The 25,588-nt window shown below is 40.9% G+C and overlaps 1 protein-coding gene across 7 annotated transcripts in view; it reads left to right on the top strand.

The window, feature by feature from the left end:
- The window catches only part of Grik1 (glutamate ionotropic receptor kainate type subunit 1), a 370,429-nt gene that overhangs the window by 296,476 nt on the left and 48,365 nt on the right, over nt 1-25,588 (top strand). For 4 of the 7 annotated variants that reach the window (XM_051150189.1, XM_051150184.1, XM_051150182.1 and 1 more), the window contains exons 8-12: nt 14,084-14,191; nt 16,426-16,470; nt 22,104-22,217; nt 24,120-24,323; nt 25,172-25,395. In XM_051150189.1, the coding sequence (XP_051006146.1) occupies nt 14,084-14,191; nt 16,426-16,470; nt 22,104-22,217; nt 24,120-24,323; nt 25,172-25,395 (695 nt within the window). The remainder of the gene's footprint in view (nt 1-14,083; nt 14,192-16,425; nt 16,471-22,103; nt 22,218-24,119; nt 24,324-25,171; nt 25,396-25,588) is intronic. The other 3 variants (XM_051150186.1, XM_051150183.1, XM_051150188.1) reach the window with 1 other exon arrangement.

Below are 25,588 nucleotides of genomic sequence, written 5' to 3'. Positions count from 1 at the left end.
TGAGTAAAATGGAGGAATGGCAGAGGATGATTTCTAACATCAACTTCCAGTTTCTACATGTACAAGCACACATAATACTGTGGTTACGAGGACCCAACGCTGCCATTGGAAGTATAAAAGTTATCAAACCATGTTAAGCTCCCTTAGATAGTTCAATGTTTAATTTCTAAAAATAACACACCAGATTGTACCAGCTGTAGCTGATTTTCCCAATTGCATAACACCATTACCAATGCTACTATTTACCTCTGAACTGTATATTCTGTGTAATTAGAAGTAGATGAAAGATAGATAGATTAGATGATAGAAGAATAGATAGAAAGATAGATAGATAGATAGATAGATAGATAGATAGATAGATAGATAAGAGAGAGAGAAATATAGTGAGAGGAAAGGAGGAAGCAACAGGGACATTAGTCATCAGTATGAACTCCACTTAGCATGTAAAGGGGGTAGTTTTCACTTATTCTGTAGGCAATTGAAAATATCTATTCAAAGTACTCTCCTGAGGAGTCTGTTATTCTACAGTGATTGTTGCATAATAATAGCAGCAGCAGCTGCTGCAAATGTCTAGAGATTCTTTTGCTAATTCAACAAGTATGTCAAGAGTGTTTTCTAGGTCAAGCTTCAAGCCATATTTCAGTGATTCTCAATGTGTGGAGTGAGGACAGCCTTCATCGAAGCGAACTGCAGTACTTGTAAAGAAGCTTCAGATCCTTGGGTTCCACCTCAAAGGAGTGCGTGTAACATACTCCTTTAAAGATGAGAGTCCCTCCATTAACACAAGTGACAATCTAGTCGGTGTTTTACTAACAAGCGGCATGAAAAGGGCCTGGAGAGAGAACAAAGTTCACTGTAAGCTACTCCACGAGTAACCAGGCATCAGCAAGGAGCAAGCAAAAGAGAAAATAAACAAATTGGTCTTATTAATAATCCTTTGTTAACGTTTTGAAGCATTACATGTGCTTATCTCTATGATAGCTAGATGAAGACAGTACTCACTTTTGCAAATGAAGATGGAACCACTAGCTATTAAAATAAAGGTCAAAATTTAAACTCACATCATTTTATACCAAAGTCAAATTCTCCCCCAAAATACCACGCTCCTAGTTCATGTTTATAACAATTTAAATTTGCTGTCATTAATTGAAAACTACCTTGTTTACAACTCCAGGCTCATGACAAAGATTGATTTGGGAACAACATGTGACAATCAATTAGGTGGCTACTGGTGGCTCTGTTGTTGCTTTTGTTGGTTTTTAATTTCTCGTTGTGATGAGGTTGGAAGAGTCGGGACTGAAGCCAATAGAAGTTTATCCTTTGTTGTCTTACTAAATCCTCCAGTTTTTACCTGAAAACTTCTTCATTTTCCACTTAGCTCTTTAAAATTATTCTGTCATATTATGGACCTAGTGTGCCTTGTAGAAGTCAAGGCAATATTGACATCTGAGAATAAAAGAAAAGAGGCTGTTTTGAACTTGTTAAAATAATGGCATGGGAGGGAAGACTGTGTAGGGTACATGCAGAAGACATGTTAATGGGAGCAGGCTTGGGCGATGAGGGAAAAAGAACTTTAAAAGGTACCATGCAACCTTACGATTAAAGTATTAAATCAGCAAAAGTCACGAGAGTTTCTGGTAAAAGGCCTCTCAACTGAAGCATACAATTCAAAAACCCAAATCCCAGGGAGTAAGCTGTATGGATGGCGATCCATTCAGCCCAGTTGTTGGCAAACAGCAGGGGTCAAGAGGGCAATGAGAGGCAGTCTAGCAGGAAATCAGAAGTGGTCCAACCACAGGGTCATGTATGCCCAAGAGTTCAGACTCCTTTTTAAAGAATTTCCTCTGCAGTGGCGACTGTGGACCTGAAAGGAAAGGGCTGCACCAGAGTGCTTCCTGTGACTTTCCTCCTGCAGACAACATCATCTAGCTTTGTGACCTTGACTTTCAGGACATGCTAGACAAAGCAAAGAAAGTGGGAAATAGCATCCTAGAGGCCAGAGCATGAGATTTTTGTCTGAGTGATTCCTCAAGATCTAAGCTGACTCTACCTGGGCGAATCAGACATGAAACAGGCTGTGATCTACTGAGATGTCAGGGTTGTACTGAAGACTCACAGTTATTCCTTTATTTCTTCTCTCATTTTGGGAGTAGAGGGCTCTCTCTCTTCATGATACATACAAAGTCCATAGTCAGAGTGTAAAGTGAGGAAAAGAGCCTAGCCCTTTTGTGATTTTCTTGTGACCTTACCCTGGGGAATAGAGTGTGACAAATCAAAAACAAAGACAGTCAGTCTCTGAATCCCTCCAGGGATTATTATAGGCAATAGGATTCATCCTCTTGATTAACTAGGATGATCTGATACATTCTTAGCTACTGGAAGGGTCACGGGAAATAACACATGGACATTCCTTCACACCTTCCAAAGTAACCAGTATGACTCTCATGCAAATCCAGTGTGAAGAGACACCCCAGATCTTCTTAGTAACAATGGAGGCACCAGCAGACACAAATGCTAGTTCACAGTTGGAGGGGCAATGGTAGCAGGCTCTCCATCAGAAGACAATGTCTGGAATAATCTTGTTGAGCTAGAGCCAAAGCTTGTTCTTGTTCTACAGGGCATCCTTTCAAGGTCATGAATCCTTTGCATGTCTGTTGGACCAAAAACTAAAATGAAACACAACTGTAAATTAACATGTAAATTCATAATCTGGGCCCTCCACAGCATAAAATAAACAGAACAACAAAAAAGTAGAAGCCACTAGAGTTAGATCATTCATACACTTATGTTATGTTAATGATCCCATAATGCACTGGGAGAACACAGAATGATACTTTTTTTACCTTTTGATTTTCAAGACTTAGGTAATTCAGCAGTCCATGGTTACATCATAAATAATGTCAGAAGGCTATTCATATTGCAGGAAGTCTGGTCATTGAATTTGGGTTTGATTAATTTATATGGGGGCATAAGATGTTAATTAATTACATGGGCTACTGGAGACCAGTTGGCAAACTCAAAACCACTGCCCCAAGCAGCTACAAAATAATTTCTATGAGAAAATATCTAAAGTAATATTAGACTTTATTTTGCTTTTTAAAAAATATTCTTACAGGCAGATTTAGCTTTAATTGCTAAATTCAATTAAAAATTGCTTTAATGGCTGGGCATGGTGGCGCACGCCTTTAATCCCAGCACTCGGGAGGCAGAGGCAGGCAGATCTCTGAGTTTGAGGCCAGCCTGGTCTACAAAGTGAGTCCAGGATGGCCAAGGCTACACAGAGAAACCCTGTCTCGAAAAAAAAAATTGCTTTAATGTTTGTACTTAAAAGCAAAAGGTAAACAATGAAAAATTATGCCTGGGCAGTGTCACAGGAATATAGAAGTTGAGGGTCAAACAAGCATCACACAAAGGTATTTAAATGAAGGACAGCAAACACTGGCATGCTAAACCCTGTAGAGAATATGACACAAACATAAAGAGACCTGGAGATTCAGATGACATCAAGAAACAAGTCTGAAATCTGTGGTTTGGTATACAGTGTAGATGCTGAATATCCTTTGTGGTGGCCACTATTGGTTGTCAACTTGGTTAATTCTGGAATTAACTAAAATCCAAATATAGAGGGCACACCTGTGAAAGATTTTTGCCTACTTTGAAGTTGGTAGACCCTCCTTTAATCCTGCTCTTGAGGTGGGAAGACATACCTCTCATCTGAGGAACGCCTTCTGCAGGAAGTCTACATAATAGCTTGGAAGAAGGAAGCTTTTGCTCTTTGCTTGCTTGTCCTCGTCTTGTTAGCAAGTCCATTCCTTCACTGGCCTTAGAGCCTACTTTTTCAGGATTCCAGGGTCTACTGAAGACAAGCTGAGACATCTAGCCTCATGGGCTGAGCAAGGACTGAATTCTTGGACTTTCTGTTTACAGCCTGCCATTGTTGGACTAGTCATCTAATAAATCCCCCCCTTTCTGGAAATTCATTCTATAAGGTAACAAATTCATTCTATAAGGGCTAGTGGAAGGAAACTAGGTCACCAAGGAGCATTCTCTAGAAAATGATATTGGATCCTTTCTATCTCTTTGCTTCCTGCCACCATCCACTGTCCTGCCGCAGGCTCAAAGAAATAAGGCCAAACATGGGTAATCTCAGACCCAGTAAGGCAAAACACGTGTGACAATATGCCTTCTTCATTTCTGCTGTCTTCTGACTTCAGGGTTAGTTACTGAACAACATGAAATCTCTTCTTTCCAAGAAGCCCTGTTGCTTCTTAAATAAGTTATCACAAATTCTCTACTTTAATGCAACTCAAGGTTATCCGTGTGTGTGTGTGTGTGTGTGTGTGTGTGTGTGTGTGTGTGTGTGTGTGTGTGTGTAGGCACACACTTCCTTCAGTGTCCCTGTGGAGGTCACAGGACATAAGGCTTGAGTTTTTCTTTTTTTCCAGCATGTTTTCCCCACATTTTGAACTCAAGTGTTGGGCTTGGCTGTAAGTGTATTACCCACCAAACCATCTCAGTGCTTCACAACTTTGTTCTTTTATAATTCTGGAAATCAGAACTCTGGCACAAGTCTCACAGAGCCCAAGTTCCAGCTTTGGAAGACATTCTCCAAGCCCTGTCTTGTAGAGCTTTGTGTCTGGCTTCAAAGCCAGTAATGTAGCACCGTTCAAAACTCTCTCTGACTCCTTCAACTGTTATAACTTCAAATTGCATCTGCCTGAGTCCTCCTGTGCCCTTCTTATACAAATCTTTGTAGTTACATGGGGCAAAGTCAGATAATCCAGGTGGTTGTTCCCTGTTAATATTCTTAGCTTGATCCTATCTTTGAAGTTCTTGGTGACATCATCTAGAATACAGGATTAGCACATGAACATTGGAAGAGTCACGGTGTTATTCACTTCATCATTCAAGCATATTAGAACAATTCAAGAACTGTATCGGTATAGTATCCATATGCATTTCTATATGATGTGGTGAGTTTATCTTTCTTCAAGGTATTGAACATGTGAAAGATTTCCTGACTTGACAGAAAAATCCTTTTTTTTTTTTGCCACTGATAGGTCCGGAATCCTGCAAGCTATAGAGCAAATGAGAGAACGGTTCCTTGAAGTGGTTTCCTAGACAGTAGTTCCATATTTGAATAATTGATCCTTGATAATCATTTCCTGTCTTTGATTAAATGAAACTTGCTCTCAAATATCACAGTAGCGATGCATCACCCAAGGTTTTCTGTTTATCACCATAATGGGAGACCACCTATGCATATGTGCATATGCAATGTGGTAGCATCTGTACCAATGGCCACCTAGGTATCAGTAGGTGAGACTGTCTGGCCCCATTCTCCCCTGAGTCTCTGTGGTTAGCAACCATTCTCATAAACAGTTCCCAAACTGTGTTCTCAAACAAGCAGGAGAATAACGTGAAAACCACTTGATAATGAGGTGGAGTGGAAATGGAATCCTGTTAGAATGGGGCAGAAATCACTGGCTTTTGTGTATTCTCATTAAGAGCAGAAACCTACTCCAAGGACATACATCATTTTTGAAAGGGATTAAATTCTAATTTTATGTTTTTTTAATATTTGGGGGGAAATATGACAAATGTGAAACTTTAGATCTTATAAATAAACCTGTAAAACTATATAAGCCTGGCTAAAATTTCAACACATTTCTTTGCATCTACTTAGATCTACAGGTATTAAACGTTAAGATCACATGTTCCATTTCCTCAAATTCCATGTGCTTTATGCACTCCTGCTTTTCTATTACCTGTACGTGTAAATGATTTGGAGTGTAATGTATCTTTTGACCACTAAAAGTTCAGCTCACTTTTTACCTACATACATGTGTGTGCATAATACAACCTTCTCAGTGAGTACAAGCCTTTTAATTACTTCCTAAAGGGAAGAAAAATGAGCATGTGAATTAACAGGACCCAAGGTGGCATCTTATTTGTAGTGTATAATAGTTGCATAGATGTATGCCGCCTGCATGGAGCTATAGGTGCATATAAAAACAAGCCCGTCTGCATCTTTTACTGAGAGATTATCCATATAGCCAGTGATTATCCACAAACAAAGTTTACTTAATAATATCTCAAGATCTGACAATCAATCATAAACTTGAAATTAAGTTTAAATGGATCCGTCACAGAGCAAAATGACTATCGATATAAAAATCTGTCCTAATTCTAACTCAATAGACAGCTTACAAAACTTTATACTTTTCATTTTTAAGATTATGTGGTACTGCTAGCCTACCTAAATGAACCAGTATGAGAAATTTCTGACCCTAAAATTAAGTATTCTGTCTATCAGAAAAAAAACCAATCTGTAAAAAAACAAACAAACAAACAAAAAACTATTGTGCTTGAATTATATAATTCATACCAAAAGAATTAAAGAAAAGGCACATATTATTTTATTAGCTAATTTTAAGAAATAATTGAGTCTGATCAAATGCACACTGATTACCTGAACTTATATTTTTGTACAAAAATAATGCTTCTGAGGTAACAATTTCTATACTCTGAGAATATCATATGATGTACTTTGATCAAGGCCATCAGTCTCTTTTCCTCCCACCACCACCAAACTGAGCCTTTATCTTCTCCAAATTTCATATCCTTAAAAGAAAAAAAAAATTAACCCACTGAGTCCAGTTAGTACTGACCGTAGACCATGAGTATGGGCCCATCCATCTTAGCATGGATGACCAGCCAGCAGTGATGCCTTTCATTAACACCAACTCTTCCCAGTCCCATGGCTGGTCTTCAACTATCAATAGCTCCTCATCTAAGGATGGGGCTTCAGGAGCCCCTCATCATTCTGTGCTAGAATAATTAGTGACTTGTTTGATCTTGGGGAGGTCTTGGCATGCAACCACATCTGCTGTGAGATCATAAATCAGTCATTACTCTCATGTCCAAAAGACATTATTGCACGACACTCCTAGCCAACCTACGTCTTGTAAATTATTTCTGCTCTTTTTTTCACAATGTTTCCTGATCTTTGAGAGGAAAGAATATGACCCTTGTGTCCATACTACAGCTGAGTAATGTACCATCCCTTTTTTCTCTGTACTTTGACTACTTATTAGTTTCTGTGCTAATCGCTGTCCACTGCATAAACAGTCCTCTGCTGAGGTATGAGAACTGCACTAAATATCAATGTATATATCTGAATTTAGAGGAAACGTTGATGTCATGTCCTTTTAGCAGAATTATAGTATATTTACCTCTGGGGCCTATGATCTCCCCAGACATGAGTTCCTAGCACAATTTGCAACACTAAGCAGTTCCTCCTGTGGAAAGGGCCTCAGATATAATCAGGAAGCTGTTAGTTACCCACATAACATCCATGCCACTATTCCATGCACAGGCATATCTTTCCAGGCCAGTTATTATTGTAGCATTTTCTTTACATGATAGATCCCTACCTGATAACAAGGGGCTAGATTTCTTTTTAATTGATGTTTTTATTTTTTCACTTTATATCCTGGTTGCAGCCCCCTCCCTCCTCTCCTCCCTGTCCTGCTCTCCCACCTTTTTCCTCCTTTTTCCCCCTCCCCTTCTCCTCAGGAAAGGGGAGCCACACCTTGTATCAACCCACTCCTGCACATCAAGTTGCATCAAGACTAAGCACATTCTCTTCCACTGAGGCCAGACAAGGCAGCCCAGCTAGGGGAAAGTGATGCCAAAGCAGTCAATAGAGTCCATGTCAGAGACTGCCCAGCTCCACTTGCTGGGGGACCCACATAAAGACCTAGGTCCGGTTCATTTCATGCATGCTCTTTGGTTGTTTCTTCAGTCTCTGTGAGCCTCTTGGGCCTAGGTTAGTTGACTCTATTGGTCTTCTTGTGGAGGTCTGTGGGTCTCAGCAGCTGTTTCTTATAATTACTGACGTCTGTGAAGAACAACTCCTTCACTACATGAAAAACAAGTATTCTGTCTCTGTCTCTCTGTCTCTCTGTCTCTGTCTCTCTGTCCCTGTCCCTGTCTCTCTCTCTCTCTCTCTCTCTCTCTCTCTCTCTCTCTCTCTCTCTCTCTTCCCCCTCCCTTTTCTGCCCCCTTCTGCCTCTCTGGCTGTTTCTCCCTCCCTCTCTCTCATGCACACATACCCAATCCAACTGTGTTATTGGGGCTACCCAGTACTATGTACACCGGTTGTGTGTCAAGGCAGAAGCTCCTGAGCCACCAAGGGCTCTCTGTGCCATCAATGTGGTCCGGGGTTGGCCATGAGCTAAGACTAATCTCTGAATCCAGTCTCAGTGGAGAAATTATACAAGCTATGAGTTAGCCAAAGACAGTTTTGAACTGGCAGATTGGGCCAGAACTAGGAATTAGAACAGATAATCAGAAGAAGAAAAGGAAGCAGTGAGAAGGAAATAAAAATAGATTTATTCCTTCTCAAGTCTCTGATGGGGTTGAGGACCAGATAATTTAGTTTTACAGTTAAGCTTAGTTATTTTGGGGTTAAGATGCTTTTAGGTCTAGATAGATGTTTTAAGTTGATAATGATGAGATATGATAGATATTGATTTACATTCAGAAACTTAGACGCACCAAGATAGGAGAGATGTTTTCTTCAAGGTTGCAAAATACAAATATCCAAAACACTACAAATGTAACATTAATGTAATTCCTGATTGTTTTGTGGTTCTTCTTGCTGTAGGTAGTTTAATATATATATGTATAATAATGTAAATGTATGTGTAAAAAAAGAATAAAACTCAAAAAAACAAAGTATCTCACATGTTAAAAAAAATACAGACAGAAGTTAGGAATGATTAAATTCTATTACAGTTTAGGACTTTCTCTAGGGCTAGGGAAATATAAAAAGATGTCTCTAAGTGTGAATGACCCACACAGCTTATTCCAGCAGGCAACCGTGTTTGAGTGTCTTTCTAGGACGGTCTCCAACACAGCCGGCGTACAATTTTACATCAGTTACATGTGAGCCAGGAAGAGGGTGAGGTTATCTGTTTCAGAAGCTGCCAGGAGAAACAAAGGTTACTACTGTCCTATGGAGCAGAAAGATGATAACTTTTGTAACCCATCTGACATATTAGATAGAATGCCTACAAATGAGCATGCTAATTTGGACCCTATATAACAGTAAACTGAAAATTAATATAATTCCCCCTCAGCATCAAATGGAATCATGCCTTCCTTTCCAGTTACATTATCGTAACATACATGACATCTATACAGAGGTGATTTCTTGCCTGGTGTCATGGGGTTGTGGTCTCCACACCAGCAATGAAGGGAGGGACATTCACCTTTGGAATCTTTATGAGCCTTATATTCCCAATGCTCACAGAAGAAACCATAGTTCCTAACATTGAAAAGAGGTCTGAAACTACTGCTCTTAATAGTCCATGTTCCCTACAAGAGTACATTCTACTCTCAAATAAGTGTCTGTCTTTCTATGGGACACAACATATTCAGCATAACAAATAACAATGGCTAGGTCAGAGAAGTCTTTAAGGAAGGATTTAGAGTCCTTTATGCAGTTAAATTCCCTTAAAAATGAGTGAAACAGTCATTTTAATTCATTAGTATTTATAATTGTCTACTACAAGAGCCTAGAATTGAGTGTTAGACATTTACACCCCAAATACATGTATATGCATACATATATTACATATATTTAACTACAGTAACTAATGGTTTCTTGAGAAGAGACATACAGTAAGTAATGACTAATGACACATTTTTGTCCTTCTTTCAGTTTTGATTTTTATCTTTTATCCATTAGATGGTATACCCAAAGGAAAATAAAGCAATCACATTATTCGACTTAGTTGCACCTAAGTGGTAATTGTCAAGAGATCTAACAGGGTAGAAATTAAAGCTATCTCCTAAAATAGGGACAATTGTATAAGTGTTGTTTTCAATTAAGTATACTATAATTGTGCCCTCAGCAAATGCATCTATGTATGACAAGTAAATTATAATTATGAAGAATATAATTATATGCCATTATCTAACTTGTACATGGTTCAGGCCTGTTTCAGAAAATGGGTTCCTTATGGGTGTTATTTATGGCATACAGAAGTTGTATCTTCACCTTGATCAATAGTTAAGTTGGTGACTAATAAATGCTTAGCAGCAATTAGCCCAAAATTCCAAAGAACATATACGGTACAACCTATGAAGAAGGAAGAGGCAGCCAGACATGTGTAATGTTGGGAGCACTGACTTCAGAGGTCAAAAGGTACAGCTTAGGAAAAAAAAAAAAAAAAAGGCAGGCAGGGAGGCTTTGTAGATATTTGAGGCACGGAAGGAGGCATTGTCAGAAAATAAAAAGAGAACATTTTTGCCACTTGGATGTGCAGGGAGGAAAGCAAGAAGTGGGAATTACTCTGCCGCAGTGATTGCAACAAACACTAAGTTTGAGAATAAAACCAATGTAACAGAGTCCAAACAAAGCGACACAATAGGCACACTCTGAAGAAATACAGTTGGGTTTCCAAACTGGGCTCTGAGAACATGCTATGAGCTGTGTGCTCCATCAAGAGGTAAATGCTACCAGTTCTTTCCATTTGCAGAGAGCCCCATAAATTCTGCACAATGGGCTAAATTGATTCACAACATGACCTCCATAAAAGCAAAGCTGCCTCGAGGAAAAAGCTTTCCCAAAACTTTGTAGAACTTAATGAAAATAACTACCTCCTTCCAAACAGATCAGGAGGTGGGTTGGGACAGCTCATTGTCTACAATGAATTTAATCCCAACCCCTAACACAGTAGAGATTTCAACTGACCCAAAGCTTTAGATAAACTGTTCTCAGACATGAGGCATTTGCAATAACCCCAACACTGTAGCTAATTTTGTAGCTTTTATTTCCACAAAGGCCACCTTTGGCTTTAAAATAAGAAGGTGGTGGCTACAGCCCAGAAAGGGAAAATTGATATGCTATGGAGTTGGGGAAAGACTATGGTGCCAGGGAGAGCACAGACACAGACAAAAGAAAGGCTCCTTGCATATGCTATTGGTTGTTTCTGTCCTATCAGAGAGATTTCTTTATTGTAACTCAGGTGTTGGAACAAGTGATATCATGATTGACTGAAGAAATGTCAACTTATTTTAATTTTTTTATTTTTTAATTTTGTTCTTGGCATACTAATTAATTTCCCTCACCAAACACGCTCTCTGATCCTTCTCCCATGCTTATTAACACTTTCTCTACCAGTTCTTTTTTTAGTGTCATGGCTTTGGTTAGGTTCTGTGACCCATTTGGTTTAATCAAGATTGTCTGTGTGACCCTTGCATTATAACTACCCATTGGAGCCCAGTGGGCTCATCAATGGCCACACAATGAGGCCAATATCACCTCATTTAAAAGAGGATATTATTGTTTGCTGTTATTCGCTTTATTATTTGCTGTTATTCGCCGCTCTGGCGTAAAGTCTGGGCACTAAGGCCCAGGACCTGAAGAGACCACTCTTTGTGTGCTGGGAATTGGTCAGCTTAGGTGCCCAGTTCAGATGGGAAGCTCAGAGTCTACTTGACAAATCTCTTCCTAACATTTAGTATCCAGTACTATCAAGAAATCACACGTAATTCTGCTATGATGTCCATTCTAGCTAAATGGTAACCAGAAAATGCAATGATTAGTTACCATGGCTGATTTTTTTTTTTTAACTTTATGTTATATGGAAACTCTGTACATCTTGCTGTGGAACTGCACTGACCCATGCTTAAGGGGGTGAAAGTCAGTGGGGCAGAAGGTGAAGAGCCATGCTGTTCCTCTATTCACATTTGAATATCTGAATGGATTCCCAACACTTTATTCTGTGATAACTACCTGCTAACACATCCCCAGTATATGACTGTGACCCTCTTAAACTAATCCTGCTAACTCTGCAGAGTGCTCTCCCTGCAGCATCTGACTCTGCAACGATTCTGTTAGGGCCTTTCAATGATCCCAACCCTCTCTACTGTCCCAGCAAGCTAGTTTGAGTCATAACATCTTTATTAATAGGGGCCGACCTTCCCTACAAGGCTCACTTCTCGTGAGTCCTTACTGTAGATTTAGACCCCCTAGAAACTTACAGTCTGTTTGTTAGGCTTTAGCCCAGTGATGAGTCTTTGCTTGGCCTTTAAATCTCAGGCACTTTTCTGACTCTTTCTTTTTTCCATGTGTTTCACATACATGTTTGTTTGTTTCCATGCCTTTTCTTCATTAAGCAGTGTACCTCCTTTTCCTCCCACTAGTCGGGTAGTGTTGTTAACCTTTAATGAACTGACTGACGCTGCTGAGGTTGTACACTTTTCTATTCTCAGCAAAAATCCCTGATGCAGATAAGAGGCGTTTATTCCACACGAACAAACAGTAAAAGGAATAAATAAAGCCGTCTGTCTCTGGCACTGCTTCTCTTTTGCAAACACCTTTGTAGGAACTCACAGCAACACAACTGACTAGATAGCTCTGAATCCTGTGGCCTCGTCAAATACACAGAAAATCAGCCATTACATCCTTCAACACAATACCAAAGTTGAGATGACTGAAAAATAGTTGCTATAATTTAAAATAATATCAATAGATGCATTGTGTTTGGCGTCCTTTATTCCTCACATAAGCACTGACGTCATAGGTAAATGCAGGTTCAGAGGAGATAACTTGCCTGGAGTCCCACATCCTGAGTCCACCCTAAGGCTCAGAAAACCCATGTTCTTTCCACTGCTCGTCAGCCAGATGGAAAGTTGTGTGTGACGGGGAAACACAGTACCAACACCTTCGCATGGAAAGTTGTGTGTGACGGGGAAACACAGTACCAACACCTTGACATGTCGTGCCATCTCCTTCAGGGTCTTCACACTACACACCTCAGACTGATTTCATAAAGTTGGAAAGGAGGAAAATAGTGCAAATGTATACAAAGAGCCAAGTTCAGTTATGAGAGAAACTCAAATTAACCAAGTTTATTTGAGGCCCGTGAGCCGCTGTTCTTTAGTGTTTAAGGAAACCACCAATGGTGCCAATAATTATGATTTTATTTCTTCGGATCTTGTCGATGCCTGTATAAATGTAATAACGGCTCTCAGAAAAGATGCACACACCCTAATCCCTGAGATCTGTTAATGTTGCCTTGTATGACAACAAACAAGCAAGCAAACAAACAAACAAAAACAAAAACTGGAACTGTGTGCTTAAATTAAAGATGGAGGGATAAAGAGATAGTCCATAATTATGTTTGCAAGCACCAAATCCAATCACAAGCAGGGGAATGTTCAGACAGACAGCAGAGGAGGGTAATGGCCTCAAGACACAGAGCACTGAAAGCCACTCAAAGCAAGAAGAGTCCACAAGAGCCTTCAGAGAGATATCCCAGAGCACCTGGCTCTGCTGACAATGTTTTTATCAGCAACTGTAGGAGAATAAGTTTCTACAGTTTTAAACGGACAAATTGTCCAGACCAGGAAGTGCATCCTGGTAGTCCCTGTACTTGGGAGGTAGAGACAGGAGGACAAGGAAGAGGAGGATAAGGAAGCCCTGGCTTCCTAGTTAGTTTAAAGTTGGACTGAATTAATTGAGAACCTTACATTAGAAACTTTAAAAAAATGAAATAGACATAAGTAGTTCATAGAAATGGACTATGGCAGCCATAAGAAACTAAAGCTCCTAAGTATTAAAATGAATAAATCATGAATAATACCCTGAAAATGTCAATGATGCGCCTTATCTTTTTCACAGAGGAAGAAAGAGGCAGGAGCCATCTCCCGTCTGCAGTACCTTGAAGGGTTAAACTGACCTTGGGAAACAGAACACTATGGCCTCTTGGGCTTTTTAACTCAAAGAACAGATGATTTTATAGCAACGCTTTTCTTCCTGCCCATTTAGATTGCCACTATTACAGGACTGGCTGTGTTAAAATGCTAGGGCTGGTAAAAATAAATGAGAACTAATAAAACAGTGAAGTGTTCCACTTTCAAGCCAGTGAACCAAAGCAACAGTTTAGAATTCATGCTGCAGCTCCGGTAGCTGGACAGTGGGATGTAGCTGAGGCCCCGTACTGCTGATGGGTTTGAGATTGTGCTAAGTGCTGAGCAATAACACAATACTCTTAACTGTCCTCAGGCTCGATGGGATGGCTTGACTGGGCGTATCACCTTCAATAAGACCGATGGCTTGAGAAAGGACTTTGACCTGGACATTATCAGTCTCAAAGAGGAGGGAACTGAGAAGGTAACTTCCTTGATGATAGATAAATTAACCAATGGACTCACTAAAAGGGCACCGTTCCTGCATTTTAGCTAAATGGCAACAGACAAGTAGGAGAATGATAAAATGACTTTCTTACCATATTCCTTAACACCGGGCATTCTAGATCATTCTCTCACATTGGAAGGTAGTCATGGACGAGGTAGATTCTCAAATTACATGTGGAACTAATAGCACTAGCTAATGTTTATCAACTTGTTATAGCTACTTCTTGGTCTATAAAGCAAATATGCATTATTGCCTACATAACTGTATGCACTGGCATACGTAAAAGTTGAGTTCATACTTGGAACTGTGGAATTGCAGCTGGTTTATCTGCTGCAAAGCATCCAAGGGTTACTTGGAAATTAATTTTAGCTGAACTCTATTTTGAGATTGGTGACAGAGGGATGAGATAAAATAGTATAGAAAAGGCTTGCTGGAACAAATTAACATTGCATCCTTAATTTAAGACAAATGCTACAAATTTTAATTTTAATGCCGAATTCTCATTTTGGGATTATGTTAGTTGGAAGTCTCAATTTCAAAGTGAAGTTTTATTTTACTGCTTATTTAGACTAACGCAAATGTAAACTGTTAAGCCATGATGATAAAATAATTTTGCTGCTCAATATATTTTATGATTTCAAGTTAATATCTATGTACACAAGTTGCAATCAGCATTCAAAGCCTAAAGAACAAAAAGTTCTGAAGGCCCAAAGCAATCACCTGGGCATTGAAACTCCATAGACCAACACATTATGTGACAATGACTAACACGCAAAACGTGGTATTCAATTATTCAATATAAAAGAGAACTTTGAAACAGCTGATTGCTTGCCTAGTTTCAAATAGTTGGGTTTATTTTTAAATCAAGGTAAGGCCTCCCTATCTATTCTATTGTTTTCATTTACTGGGACATGTTTTTCTCCCCTGGCAGATTATCACTGCCCTCTTCTCTCACATCATCCCAAGCACCATTAACTAAAGCAAAGATTAATCAGTCTAGATGCTCTAGAAGGCTGTCACTGCTGTTGATATGTTTGAGAAAAACAATTAGTCCACAGCTCTGAGAAAACACATGCTGGTGGATTTCCCATCTCAAAAATGCTACTTACTCCCTGCTTAGAGCTTCATTCTATTGAGTTCCTCGGCTGGTTTAACAGAGCACAAAACATACACCTGCCCTCCGTGACAGCATATGGGATTTGGGCCAGAGGGAACGAAAGAGAATGCTCATTATAATCGCAAAGCTTATGGCTACATAAAAGAATCTATCTGTTTTCTACACATGCTTTGCCCCACCCCCACCCCTTTCTGGCTCCTCTTTGTGTGTAGAACAGAAGTAGGTTGCTAAGGACGTCTCTTTTCTGGCCCAGATAGGTGATGAACTTATGATGTTGTGATGTCTTCACAGCTACTAATATACAAAGTGATATTATGCACATTGTAGTAGTGTTGTTGGTTTGTTTTTTTTTTCCATCAAAAGCCAAATGAAATTAGGGGAAAGTATTTTCTGTTTCATATCTCTTCAATGTTTGCAACAGCATTTTCCTTCAGGTAACTTGGGGTCAGTTCCTGAGATTGCTGGTTGAGCCTTGAAGGCAGTGGGAAAAGCTCCCACATGTCTCTCGGGATCCAAGGGACGACATGCCTATACTTTCCATGCCAGCTTCTGGGGCTCACAGGCAAATCATTACCAAAAGCCCATCACTTGCACCCAAGGGTCTACCATCTGCAAAGTCACTGTCAAAGGATACACCATTCAGGTTTCTCTGTGTAGCTTAGGAAGTGCATATATGTATGTGTGTGTATGCACACATGCGTGTGTGTGCATGTGTGTGTGCGTGTGTGTGTGTGTGTGTGTGTGTGTGTGTGTGTGTGTGTGTGTGCTGAACGACTGTATTTTACTGTGAATTCCTTCAACAGCTCTCTTAAAGCATGGTGAATATCCTTTAACCCTGCAGCACACCTGTAAACATTCAAAAGTGCTTTAATTTACTTTCTGCTATGGGAAAGGAGCATGGGACTCTCTTTTCTTTGGTACCCAGCGTTCATGTGCATTTCCTTGCTGTACCTATTGTTGGCCTTTATATGAATTAAAATGCAAAATCCCCAAATAACAGGTGAGGAGTGTATTGAAGACTATATACTTCATGGGTTCCATGCTGCATTTTAATTAAGTGTGTTTTTTTTTATTTTTCCTTCTGAAACTCAAGGCTGCTGGTGAAGTGTCTAAGCACTTGTATAAAGTATGGAAGAAGGTTTGTACCCTGATAACAATTGCAGGACACATGGATGGGGTGGCTTCATTCTGCCAGTCTCACAAGACCAGTAGCTTACCAGCTGCATGCACATTAGGGGGTGAGACTCCACAGAAGGGGGGGCGGGTGCAGGGAGAGAGAGTGTGCCCACCCTCAGCATTATCAGTTGAAAGTAGGCATTCGATGGGTTACTGAACGATGGGTGGGTAAAAAATCACGCCTGGATTAGGTTTTTTTGTTTTTGTTTTTTGTTTTTTTGTTGTTGTTGTTTTTTGTTTTGTTTTGTTTTGTTTTGTTTTGTTTTTTGCCATTGGGCAGGATCAGCGAAGTCAATGAAGACTTCAAGGAAGTAACAGTGATGAACACAGGCAGAGACTCAGTTCTAGATCTTTACAAATCCATCAGGCTAGTCAGATAGGCTCGGGCCTTTGAAGGCAAGGGCACCTCCTTCAATGTCACCACTGGGAAATCTGGGCCATTTCTCAGAAACTCCCCTGGCTTGTGAGCTGTCTTTGTTTTGTCAGATCATGCGGTCTTGAAATTTATTTTAGAACTAATTTCCAGAGGACAAATCCTCAGAAAGCTTTTGAAGGGAAATGAGATTATTTTGTGAATTTTAGCACCCACTATTTCATAGTTTATTGTACAGGACCCTGTTGCCAGTGACTTTGCATAGATTTACATAAACAGATGTTGGACACCGGAAAGATTTGCTCGAAGAAAATGCCCCAGCGACAGGGAAATGCTTGCGTTGTCTGGTTCTTTCTCCTCACTCCTACCTCTCTCCTTTTTCCTCTCTCACTCCCTTTAAAATCAGTTGCTAAAATTTCTTTTGACTGACGGATGGACTTTAAATTACTTTAGGCTGTTCTACGTGAGCAGTTTGTCAGGCTCACCTCGTCCGCCGTCTGTGACTGGCTGGGTCACAGAAAGCATGAGCACTTTCTGATAGCAGCCCAAAAATGTCATCATCCCCTGGTAGAACTTGGTAAATTAGCTCAGAAAAGTCCTTCTTTTAAGCATTAAAAGCTATGATCTAAATAAGCTGTTTTATTGATGAGCCAGGTTGCCAAAGGCCCACAGGAGGTGAACTAGTTACCTCACTTACCAGACGCCGCTCTGAAAGCAGCTTATTGCTTGAGCCTGAGATCCTCCCCCCCCCCCCCCAGGCTATTAATGTGATGCTGAATTAATTCAAACTAAGTGCTCTAGAGGGTCGAGTCCAGGTTCTGAAGTTAGGCTCAAGGGAGACGGGCAGTCATCCAGGCGCCACAACACTGTAACACACACATCCACATCCTAAGGATGGACCATTTGGGCCTCGCTAGCCCGTGCCTTTCTTCCTCCTCCTCTCGGCTCGTTGCTTGCATCATCAGCTGAGTAGGCCATGGTTCATGTACTGTTCTCAGTAATGGGCTCTGAAGCCCCAGGGGCTCATTCAAACCCAAGTAAGATTCTCTTCCCCAAGAAGACTCTGTCTATTCGCTCCAGCATAGTCACAGCCCAAAGGTCTCAGAGCCAGGACTTTATGTAAACTACCAGATAGCTCACCTGAAATTCTTTGCAAGACAGGGAGAGAGTAATCTTCTCCAATGTGCCCCTGCGTTGAGGAGGCTCAAGGTACAGGAAACAGAAACGCCTTTGGTTTTGTCTCCCATGCATACCTGGTCATTTCATTCAGCCATTTTAGACTCTGTGTTCCCATGACTCCAAGTTTAGAAAACAGATCCTAATGACTCTCTTAAATGCCTCGTGTTGTCACTTTTTTGAAAGTGGGGTCAATATTCCCAGGCCATTCATTCACACACACACTTCCCAGATACCAAATGGCTGCTTCTTCATGCCAATTTAGAAAACAAGCAGAGGCAGGCAGCCAGAAATTTGTGTTCCTCCCCACCCAGTAAGAGATCCACATCCATCACTTCTCAGCGGTGAAGTACTCCTTTCAGCTTTGACTTCACACTCTGAAAATTGAAGTTCTGCCTCCTACAGGCACTTGTCCTTGGGTGCAGAGAGGACCATAGGGCCAACATCTGGGCATCTGGTTAACTGCACTGCCATGTCCAGCAAGCACGCGCACTTGTCCCTGGCTGCAGAGAGGGCCATAGGGCCAACATCTGGGCATCTGTTAACTGCACTGCCGTGTCCAGCAAGCACGCGCACTTGTCCCTGGCTGCAGAGAAGACCATAGGGCCAACATCTGGGCATCTGTTAACTGCACTGCCGTGTCCAGCAAGCATGCATCAGCACATCACAGAGTCCCACCTGATCAGAGACATTGGATTGCTGACAACCTGTCCATTTATTTCAATTACAAAGTAAAGCCAGTGCAACAGCCTGCCCTTTCCTTGATTTTCGTACTGGTTGTGTCTTTTATTTAATGACTTCTGCAGTGCGGCTGGCAAGAAGATCATCTCCTTTCCCTGGTTTTACGGTGGAAGAGCTGTGCTCTCGGGACTTTGAGAGGCAGTTGAGGCAAGGCAGCAGCAATAGTCTGTCAGCACTTCACTGACCACTCCACTTCTCCTGAGAACAAGAAGAGCCAGAGACAAAGCAGGAAAGGATATTTGTCTAAACATTTAAATTTCATTTTTAAAAAAGAATATTACAGCAACATTCAATAACGGCATGTTTTAAGATAAAAACACTTAAATGCATATGTAACATTAATGAGAATAAGAGTTTTTAAACAAGATTTTAAAAGTGGCTGATGTCACAAGCATATTCTCTAACAATTAGTAAAAGCTAAATTCTGTTCTTCTCAGTGCCTATGTCAGTGTGGATTTGAAATTATACCAAGAGCCCACCTTATACACAGCTCTCTTATACAGTACAACCTGGAGTATAGCTTTAAATAAGCATAAAGATACCAGCACATTTACCTTGATGAGAGTTTCCTAGAAGCCAAGATGCTGCCTCAAAAGCCTTGGAGGAGAGAAGGTTCAAAGAATGTATCCAAGCAGAGGCTCTCCCATCAAGAGATAGACTCTACACTACATCTCAAGAAGCCCTGAACGTTCTGAAGAGCTAGCTCCCAAGGATGCTAATGTCCTTTCTGTAGACAGTTGCCACACCCAGTCCTCCAGTCACCTCCATTAGTCTCTTCATTTCTCCAACACACTAACCCTGATTAGCATGGACAAAGCTGAACCCATTTCCACTTTTGTGTGAATGTGCTCTGGGTCTTAGAATTTCCTCAAAGAATTTATATCTCTAAAAAGATATCTGCCAAACTAATGGTGCTAAAATTAGGGAGGCGAGCAAAGCAACAAAAGCAAAGATGGAAGGCTCAGTACCTCAGCGCACTCACTAGTCTTCCGGGACACTGGAATTCTGTTCACAGCGTCCACGTCAAAATGCTCACAGCTTGAAGAGGCTCCCTCTTCTGTCCCCAGCAGGCACCCTCCCCCTCACACAGCACACATTCCTTGAGACACATGTACAAACAAAATAAAAAACACATCTTTAAAAATAATTTTAAAGCATTTTCTTCTCCATTTTCCTGGTGATAAAACTGGAGTACATGGGGGGCCTAGACCATTGCCCAAAAGTCACATAGCGGGTAAACTGCAAAGTTAAGTTATAAATAAAAGTCCGTCTGCACAGCCCGAGCCAAATGTCATTCTGTGGAGGGAAGCCTGTTCCCATATCAAGGGAAGATATTTAAGAATCAATCACAGATCTCCCCTACCCATGTGAACTTGTACAAACCTAGAGTCATACATGCCCCTCCTTTTCATAGCTCGTTTCCTTTAAGGTTTTCTAAATTAAAAAAAAAATTTTAAATCACTAGAAATTCCAAATTATTTCACGAGGTGAGCTTGAAGAAATTGCTGTGAAAGTCATTTACATGTCTTATATTATTATTTGTACAGCTCCTCCCAGGTTACAAACCCTTCTCCTTCTTCCATCTCACTTGGCCTTCTCACCATCCCTGTCAGGTAGAGAGAAGAGACTCAGAAAGGTTGACATCCTGTTTAAGGTCACACAGCCACTGTCTGGCTATTTCCATCTGCCTTTGCCCTTGTCCCCTGGCTGATAGTGAATAGATACAGGGCTGGGCCAGACAAATCAATTTCCAAAGCTCTTTCCTGGGTCATCTCAGATGCTAAACACATCATTGTATGGGTTGAGTAGTATCCCTTACTCAAGAACTGTTTGAGAACAGAAGAGTACTGATTTGATTCTTAATCCTGAGATAGTTTCACGGGGAAGGTAAGGTGTCTAGAGATGAGACTCCATCCTAACTAGAAATTTGATTATATTTCATATAGTTTTTTAAAAGATTGAAAACTTAATTTTCAATTTATACTAATTCTTTGATTTATTATACAAAATATTGGGTTTCATTGTACCCTTTTCTTAAATGTACACAAGTGTGCTATGTTCACATTTCCCACTGTCTTATCTTCCCTCCCACTGCTTCCTCAGCTCTCCCCAAATCATCTCTGCTTTCATGTCATGTACATGGGCAACACTTCATACACACCTCACACAGACAACTGGAAGGTGGCTTATTCAGTGTTTTTCTGTGCCTCTGTTTTGACTCTGACACATTTCCTGAGGTCAAGTGATTCTGGATAATTTTGAAGTTGGGCATCAGGAATGATCATCATGTATTTTGGAGGACCTAACACATTAACAATGGCCTGCCTACTGGAGAAATTGGAGGCCATGCTTTTTTTTTTTTTTTTTTTAAGGGTCATGGGGTCTATTGAATGCTATTGACAACAGAAGTTCCTTAGTTGAAGAGTTCGTGGTCAAATGGGCACAAAAGACAGATAAGCAAATAGTAATTATGAAAGACACAAGGTGCTTGGACAGAGGTGTGCACTGCTGAGTCCTACAGGGATGCATAATAGGGACCCCTTTGTTGAATTGGCCCCTCAGTGAGGATGGGTCAACTTCTCATCTATGTTGTTTCTCTCATCTGTTTTTTCCAGTTACAAGTCTTCTCACCACACACCCTGTTCTTTCCATCCCAGTAATCCCATATTTTAAAGACACGTGTTAATACGTTGGTGGCATGGTGTTTGATGTCAGAAGAATGTAACAAGAGTAGAGGTCTTTTTGTCTGTCGCTGTGTACTATGTCCTCCATTGTCTGCAGCTCTACTTGATATACATGTGGCAGTAGGTGTCCAACAAATATACTATAGAGGGAAAATATGATAGTCATTTACTCCTAATTTTTTAATTTGAAAAAGAAACACTGGCCTTAATAATTAAAAGAGAAAATTCCAAGCCATTGTGATGACACACGTCTTTAATCCCAGCACTCAGGAAGCAGAGGCAGGCAGATCTCTGAGTTCCAGGCCAGCCTGGTCTACAAAGCAAGTTCCAGCCAGATCTACACAAAGAAACCCTGTCTCAAATAAACCAAATTTTTATTAATTAATCAAAAAATAAAATGCCTCCTGCACCTGCCTTAAATAGTTCAGATTTCTCTGGTTTGAGCTTTTCCACCTGTATCCTTCTATTCCATCACTCCGCTATACCAGTTAGGCTCTGCTGTGATGTCCTGGTGGTCCAGGGTGTAAGTGTTGCTTCCCATTCCTGGTGTAGTGGGCCCTCTGTTTAACATTAGTGCTGTGCGAGCAGCTGGCAGCCTCTTACATCCTGTGTTCTGTGCAGATTGGGATTTGGAACTCCAACAGTGGGCTGAACATGACGGATGGCAACAGAGACAGGTCCAACAATATCACTGATTCGCTGGCCAACCGAACACTCATTGTCACCACTATTCTGGTAAGCTGTGAAGTTCTGGTCTTTTATCCACACTCCCACGTAGACCTAAAAAGATCCTTTCACTGTCTTTTCCAGGCTGGCAGTTCTGTCTGCATATGTCTATTTTTTTTTTTTAACTAAAAGCATACATTTGTTCACGCTTAAAGGAATGAAATGTAAGTGCTTGAAATTTCTCTGCAGACTCGTCATCTTACCAGAATCCCAGCTCCATTCTTCTCTGTCTCTGCCCCAACCAAGGGCTCTTTCTTATTCTCTGCATCCTGAATCACTGGCTACTTTCAAGCAAGAGGAAACTATAGCAAAAGACCAGGAAACGGGGATGAGAAGGGTGGAGCTAGAGAGGTTATTTTCTGTGACCTCTCTGTACTGTCAGTCAACAGTTTTGTTCCTGTCTTTCTCTAACCATATTTCCTACATTTTCAGTTGCCCTCCGCCCAGATTCCACCTTCACTGGCCTGTGGCAACACTCTCACCTCCTCTTTGTCTCTACCCTGGACCTTCCTAATATCCAGGAAAAATAGGTCCCCAAATGACACATTGTAGTTCCATTCTTAATTTCTTCTCCATTGGCTTCTCTCTCTGTTCATATCTCTGGAAATAACCTTTACATTAACTGGTCTCCAAAGACCTGGGTCCCATTGCAATCCTGATCTTATGTCCAGCTAGCTACTCTAAATAAGCCAGCCATTTTTCTCCTTCATGTTCCATGGGTGCTAGGGAGGCACAACCCACTCCGAGCTCTGCATTTGAAGGCATGCTTTGCTTAATTTCGTGCAGTCCATAGTATTAGGGCTATTTATCTTAAAAGTTGCCTTGTGAGACTTGTTTATGCAAAGTAAACATGCTTTTTTTTTAATTTTGTGATTTCTTCTGCCCTCACTTTTGCTACCACTACCTTATGGAAACAGCAGTTTTTTGTGGGGAGGTGGTTTTATATTTCACTTTTGAAAAGGTTCAGTGTGTAGTGCTGGCTGGCCTGGAACTTCCATATGTTGACCATGTTGGCCTCAAACTCACAGAGCTGCCACTCCAGTGCCAGGATTAAAAGTGCATACTGTTGCTGTAAGAAACAGTTTCTATTGCATTCGCATCACCCAGCTGTCACTTTACTTGATGAGAAACCTAAACACACAGAGCATCTCACCGGCAGAGTGAGTATTATAACTATATAAAATAAAACAAACTTCCGTTTACTCAAATGAGAATTAGTAAGCGTACAGACTCATGGTAGGAAGATGGCCATTACCCACATCATAAGGGTACCCATATCAGTCAACATCCAAGGGAAGCATTGTCAGATTTCAAATAAGACTATAGGACTGATGAAAGAAGAAACCCTGGAAACAGCCAGCCAGTATTCGGACAAAGTAAGACTGAAATTGGAATAAAGTAAAGATTAAGAATCAAAATATTAAGTATACATCCTGTATGCATTATTTTTTTAATGCAAGGAGCATACTTGCTGGTCCTCATTTCGCGTTTATAAGTAGACAGTGTTAGGTCAAAGCCTAAGAGGCAAATGGACTGCTACAAAGGAAGCCTGGATGTGGTCATGCCTGTAGGAGGCATGTGGGACCTGAGTGTCCTCTGAGACTTTGCATCTTCTCAGATTGAAATTTTGAACATAACTGTGTCTCCATCACACCATCCACTAATCCCCTCACTACTACAACAGTGCAAGCAAAAGCTCCCATCCAAAGAGGCAGGAAAGAAAGAACAAATACATATGAATACTTCTGTAACAGTGGCAGATGAGTTTGTCAGAAACAGGAATGTAAGCAACTGGCTTCAATAGTTTCCACTCTTAAAAAATCAACTCCAGCTATTACATAACTTCAGGCTACTGAGGGAGCTTTCCTTTCCATGATAATGGAGCTTTCATACTGGGTCTGTTTCACTCAGGAAGAGCCCTATGTGATGTTCAGGAAATCCGATAAGCCCCTGTATGGAAATGACAGATTCGAAGGATACTGCCTAGATCTGCTGAAAGAACTGTCAAATATCCTGGGTTTCCTCTATGATGTTAAACTAGTCCCTGACGGCAAATATGGAGCCCAAAATGACAAAGGAGAGTGGAACGGGATGGTGAAAGAACTCATCGACCACGTAAGTGGAACTACACCCGAGTGTTTGACAAATGCTCGAAGTACAGAAGGAAGAGGGAAAAAATAGTTGATTCCATTTCAGAACAAAGGCTCTTCGGTGTTTCATGCTTTGAGCCACAGTGTGTGTGTGTGTGTGTGTGTGTGTGTGTGTGTGTGTGTGTGTGTGTGTGTGTGTGAGTGTGTGTGCTAAATAATTTATAAGCTTGTATAATAATATATTTTTTAAAGGAAAATAAAACAACTTAGATATAAAGTGTGCTCAGTTTGGAAGTGTGAGTAAAAACAAGAGTTGAGGATTAAAATTTATACATTCACCATTTATGCCAAAGAATAACTTGAGGGGTTTCCCACTAAATCAAGAAGTATAGGACTTGAGATTCAGGACTCAGAGAAAAATCTTATCTTGTCAACTTCTATTATGGCTGGGCTATTCCTTCCTTCCTCTAGCATGCCCATGGTAAAGACATCATCCTACAGCTTTAGCTTAAGAATGGATGGTGATCTCTCTCTCTCTCTCTCTCTCTCTCTCTCTCTCTCTCTCTCTCTCTCTCTCTCTCTCTCTCTCTCTCTCTCTCTCTGTGTGTGTGTGTGTGTGTGTGTGTGTGTGTGTGTATGTGTGTAGGGGGAGGAGGGCCCTGTGGCTGTAGGTGTGCAACATACCCAGACCCTGACCCCTGTCCCTCCATACTTTCTGGTTTCTCTTTGATAATAAACACTGTAACGTAACTAATACTAGCTTACCTTAGATTTTCCTTGAGCACAGAACATTTGTCCTTGAGATCAGAAAGTAGCTATATCCAGCAGACGTCCAGGCATGTGCAGCTGACAGTGTTGGACTTGCTGTTTCAGAGAGCTGACCTGGCAGTGGCTCCTCTCACCATCACATACGTACGGGAGAAAGTCATAGACTTCTCCAAGCCCTTCATGACCCTGGGCATCAGCATTCTTTACCGGAAGCCCAACGGAACCAACCCAGGCGTCTTCTCCTTCCTCAACCCCCTGTCCCCAGACATTTGGATGTACGTGTTGCTTGCCTGCTTAGGAGTCAGCTGTGTACTCTTTGTGATTGCAAGGTAAGTGCGATTTTGTCTTTGCTCGCCATTGCAGCTCCTCAAGCTTTCCTTGTAAAACTGCTGTGTGCACTGAAAGCTACTTACCCAGAATGGACACTTAAGATACGCTTTTAACCTTTCTCCATATTTCAATTCGCCTGGTGTCATTATTTATTCCATTTTTTTCCTGTGGACTACAGAACAAGAGAGCAAT

This window comes from Acomys russatus, chromosome 8 (assembly GCF_903995435.1).
Source record: "Acomys russatus chromosome 8, mAcoRus1.1, whole genome shotgun sequence".
Lineage (NCBI taxonomy): Eukaryota > Metazoa > Chordata > Mammalia > Rodentia > Muridae > Acomys > Acomys russatus.
This window is presented reverse-complemented; position numbering and strand designations above follow the sequence as displayed.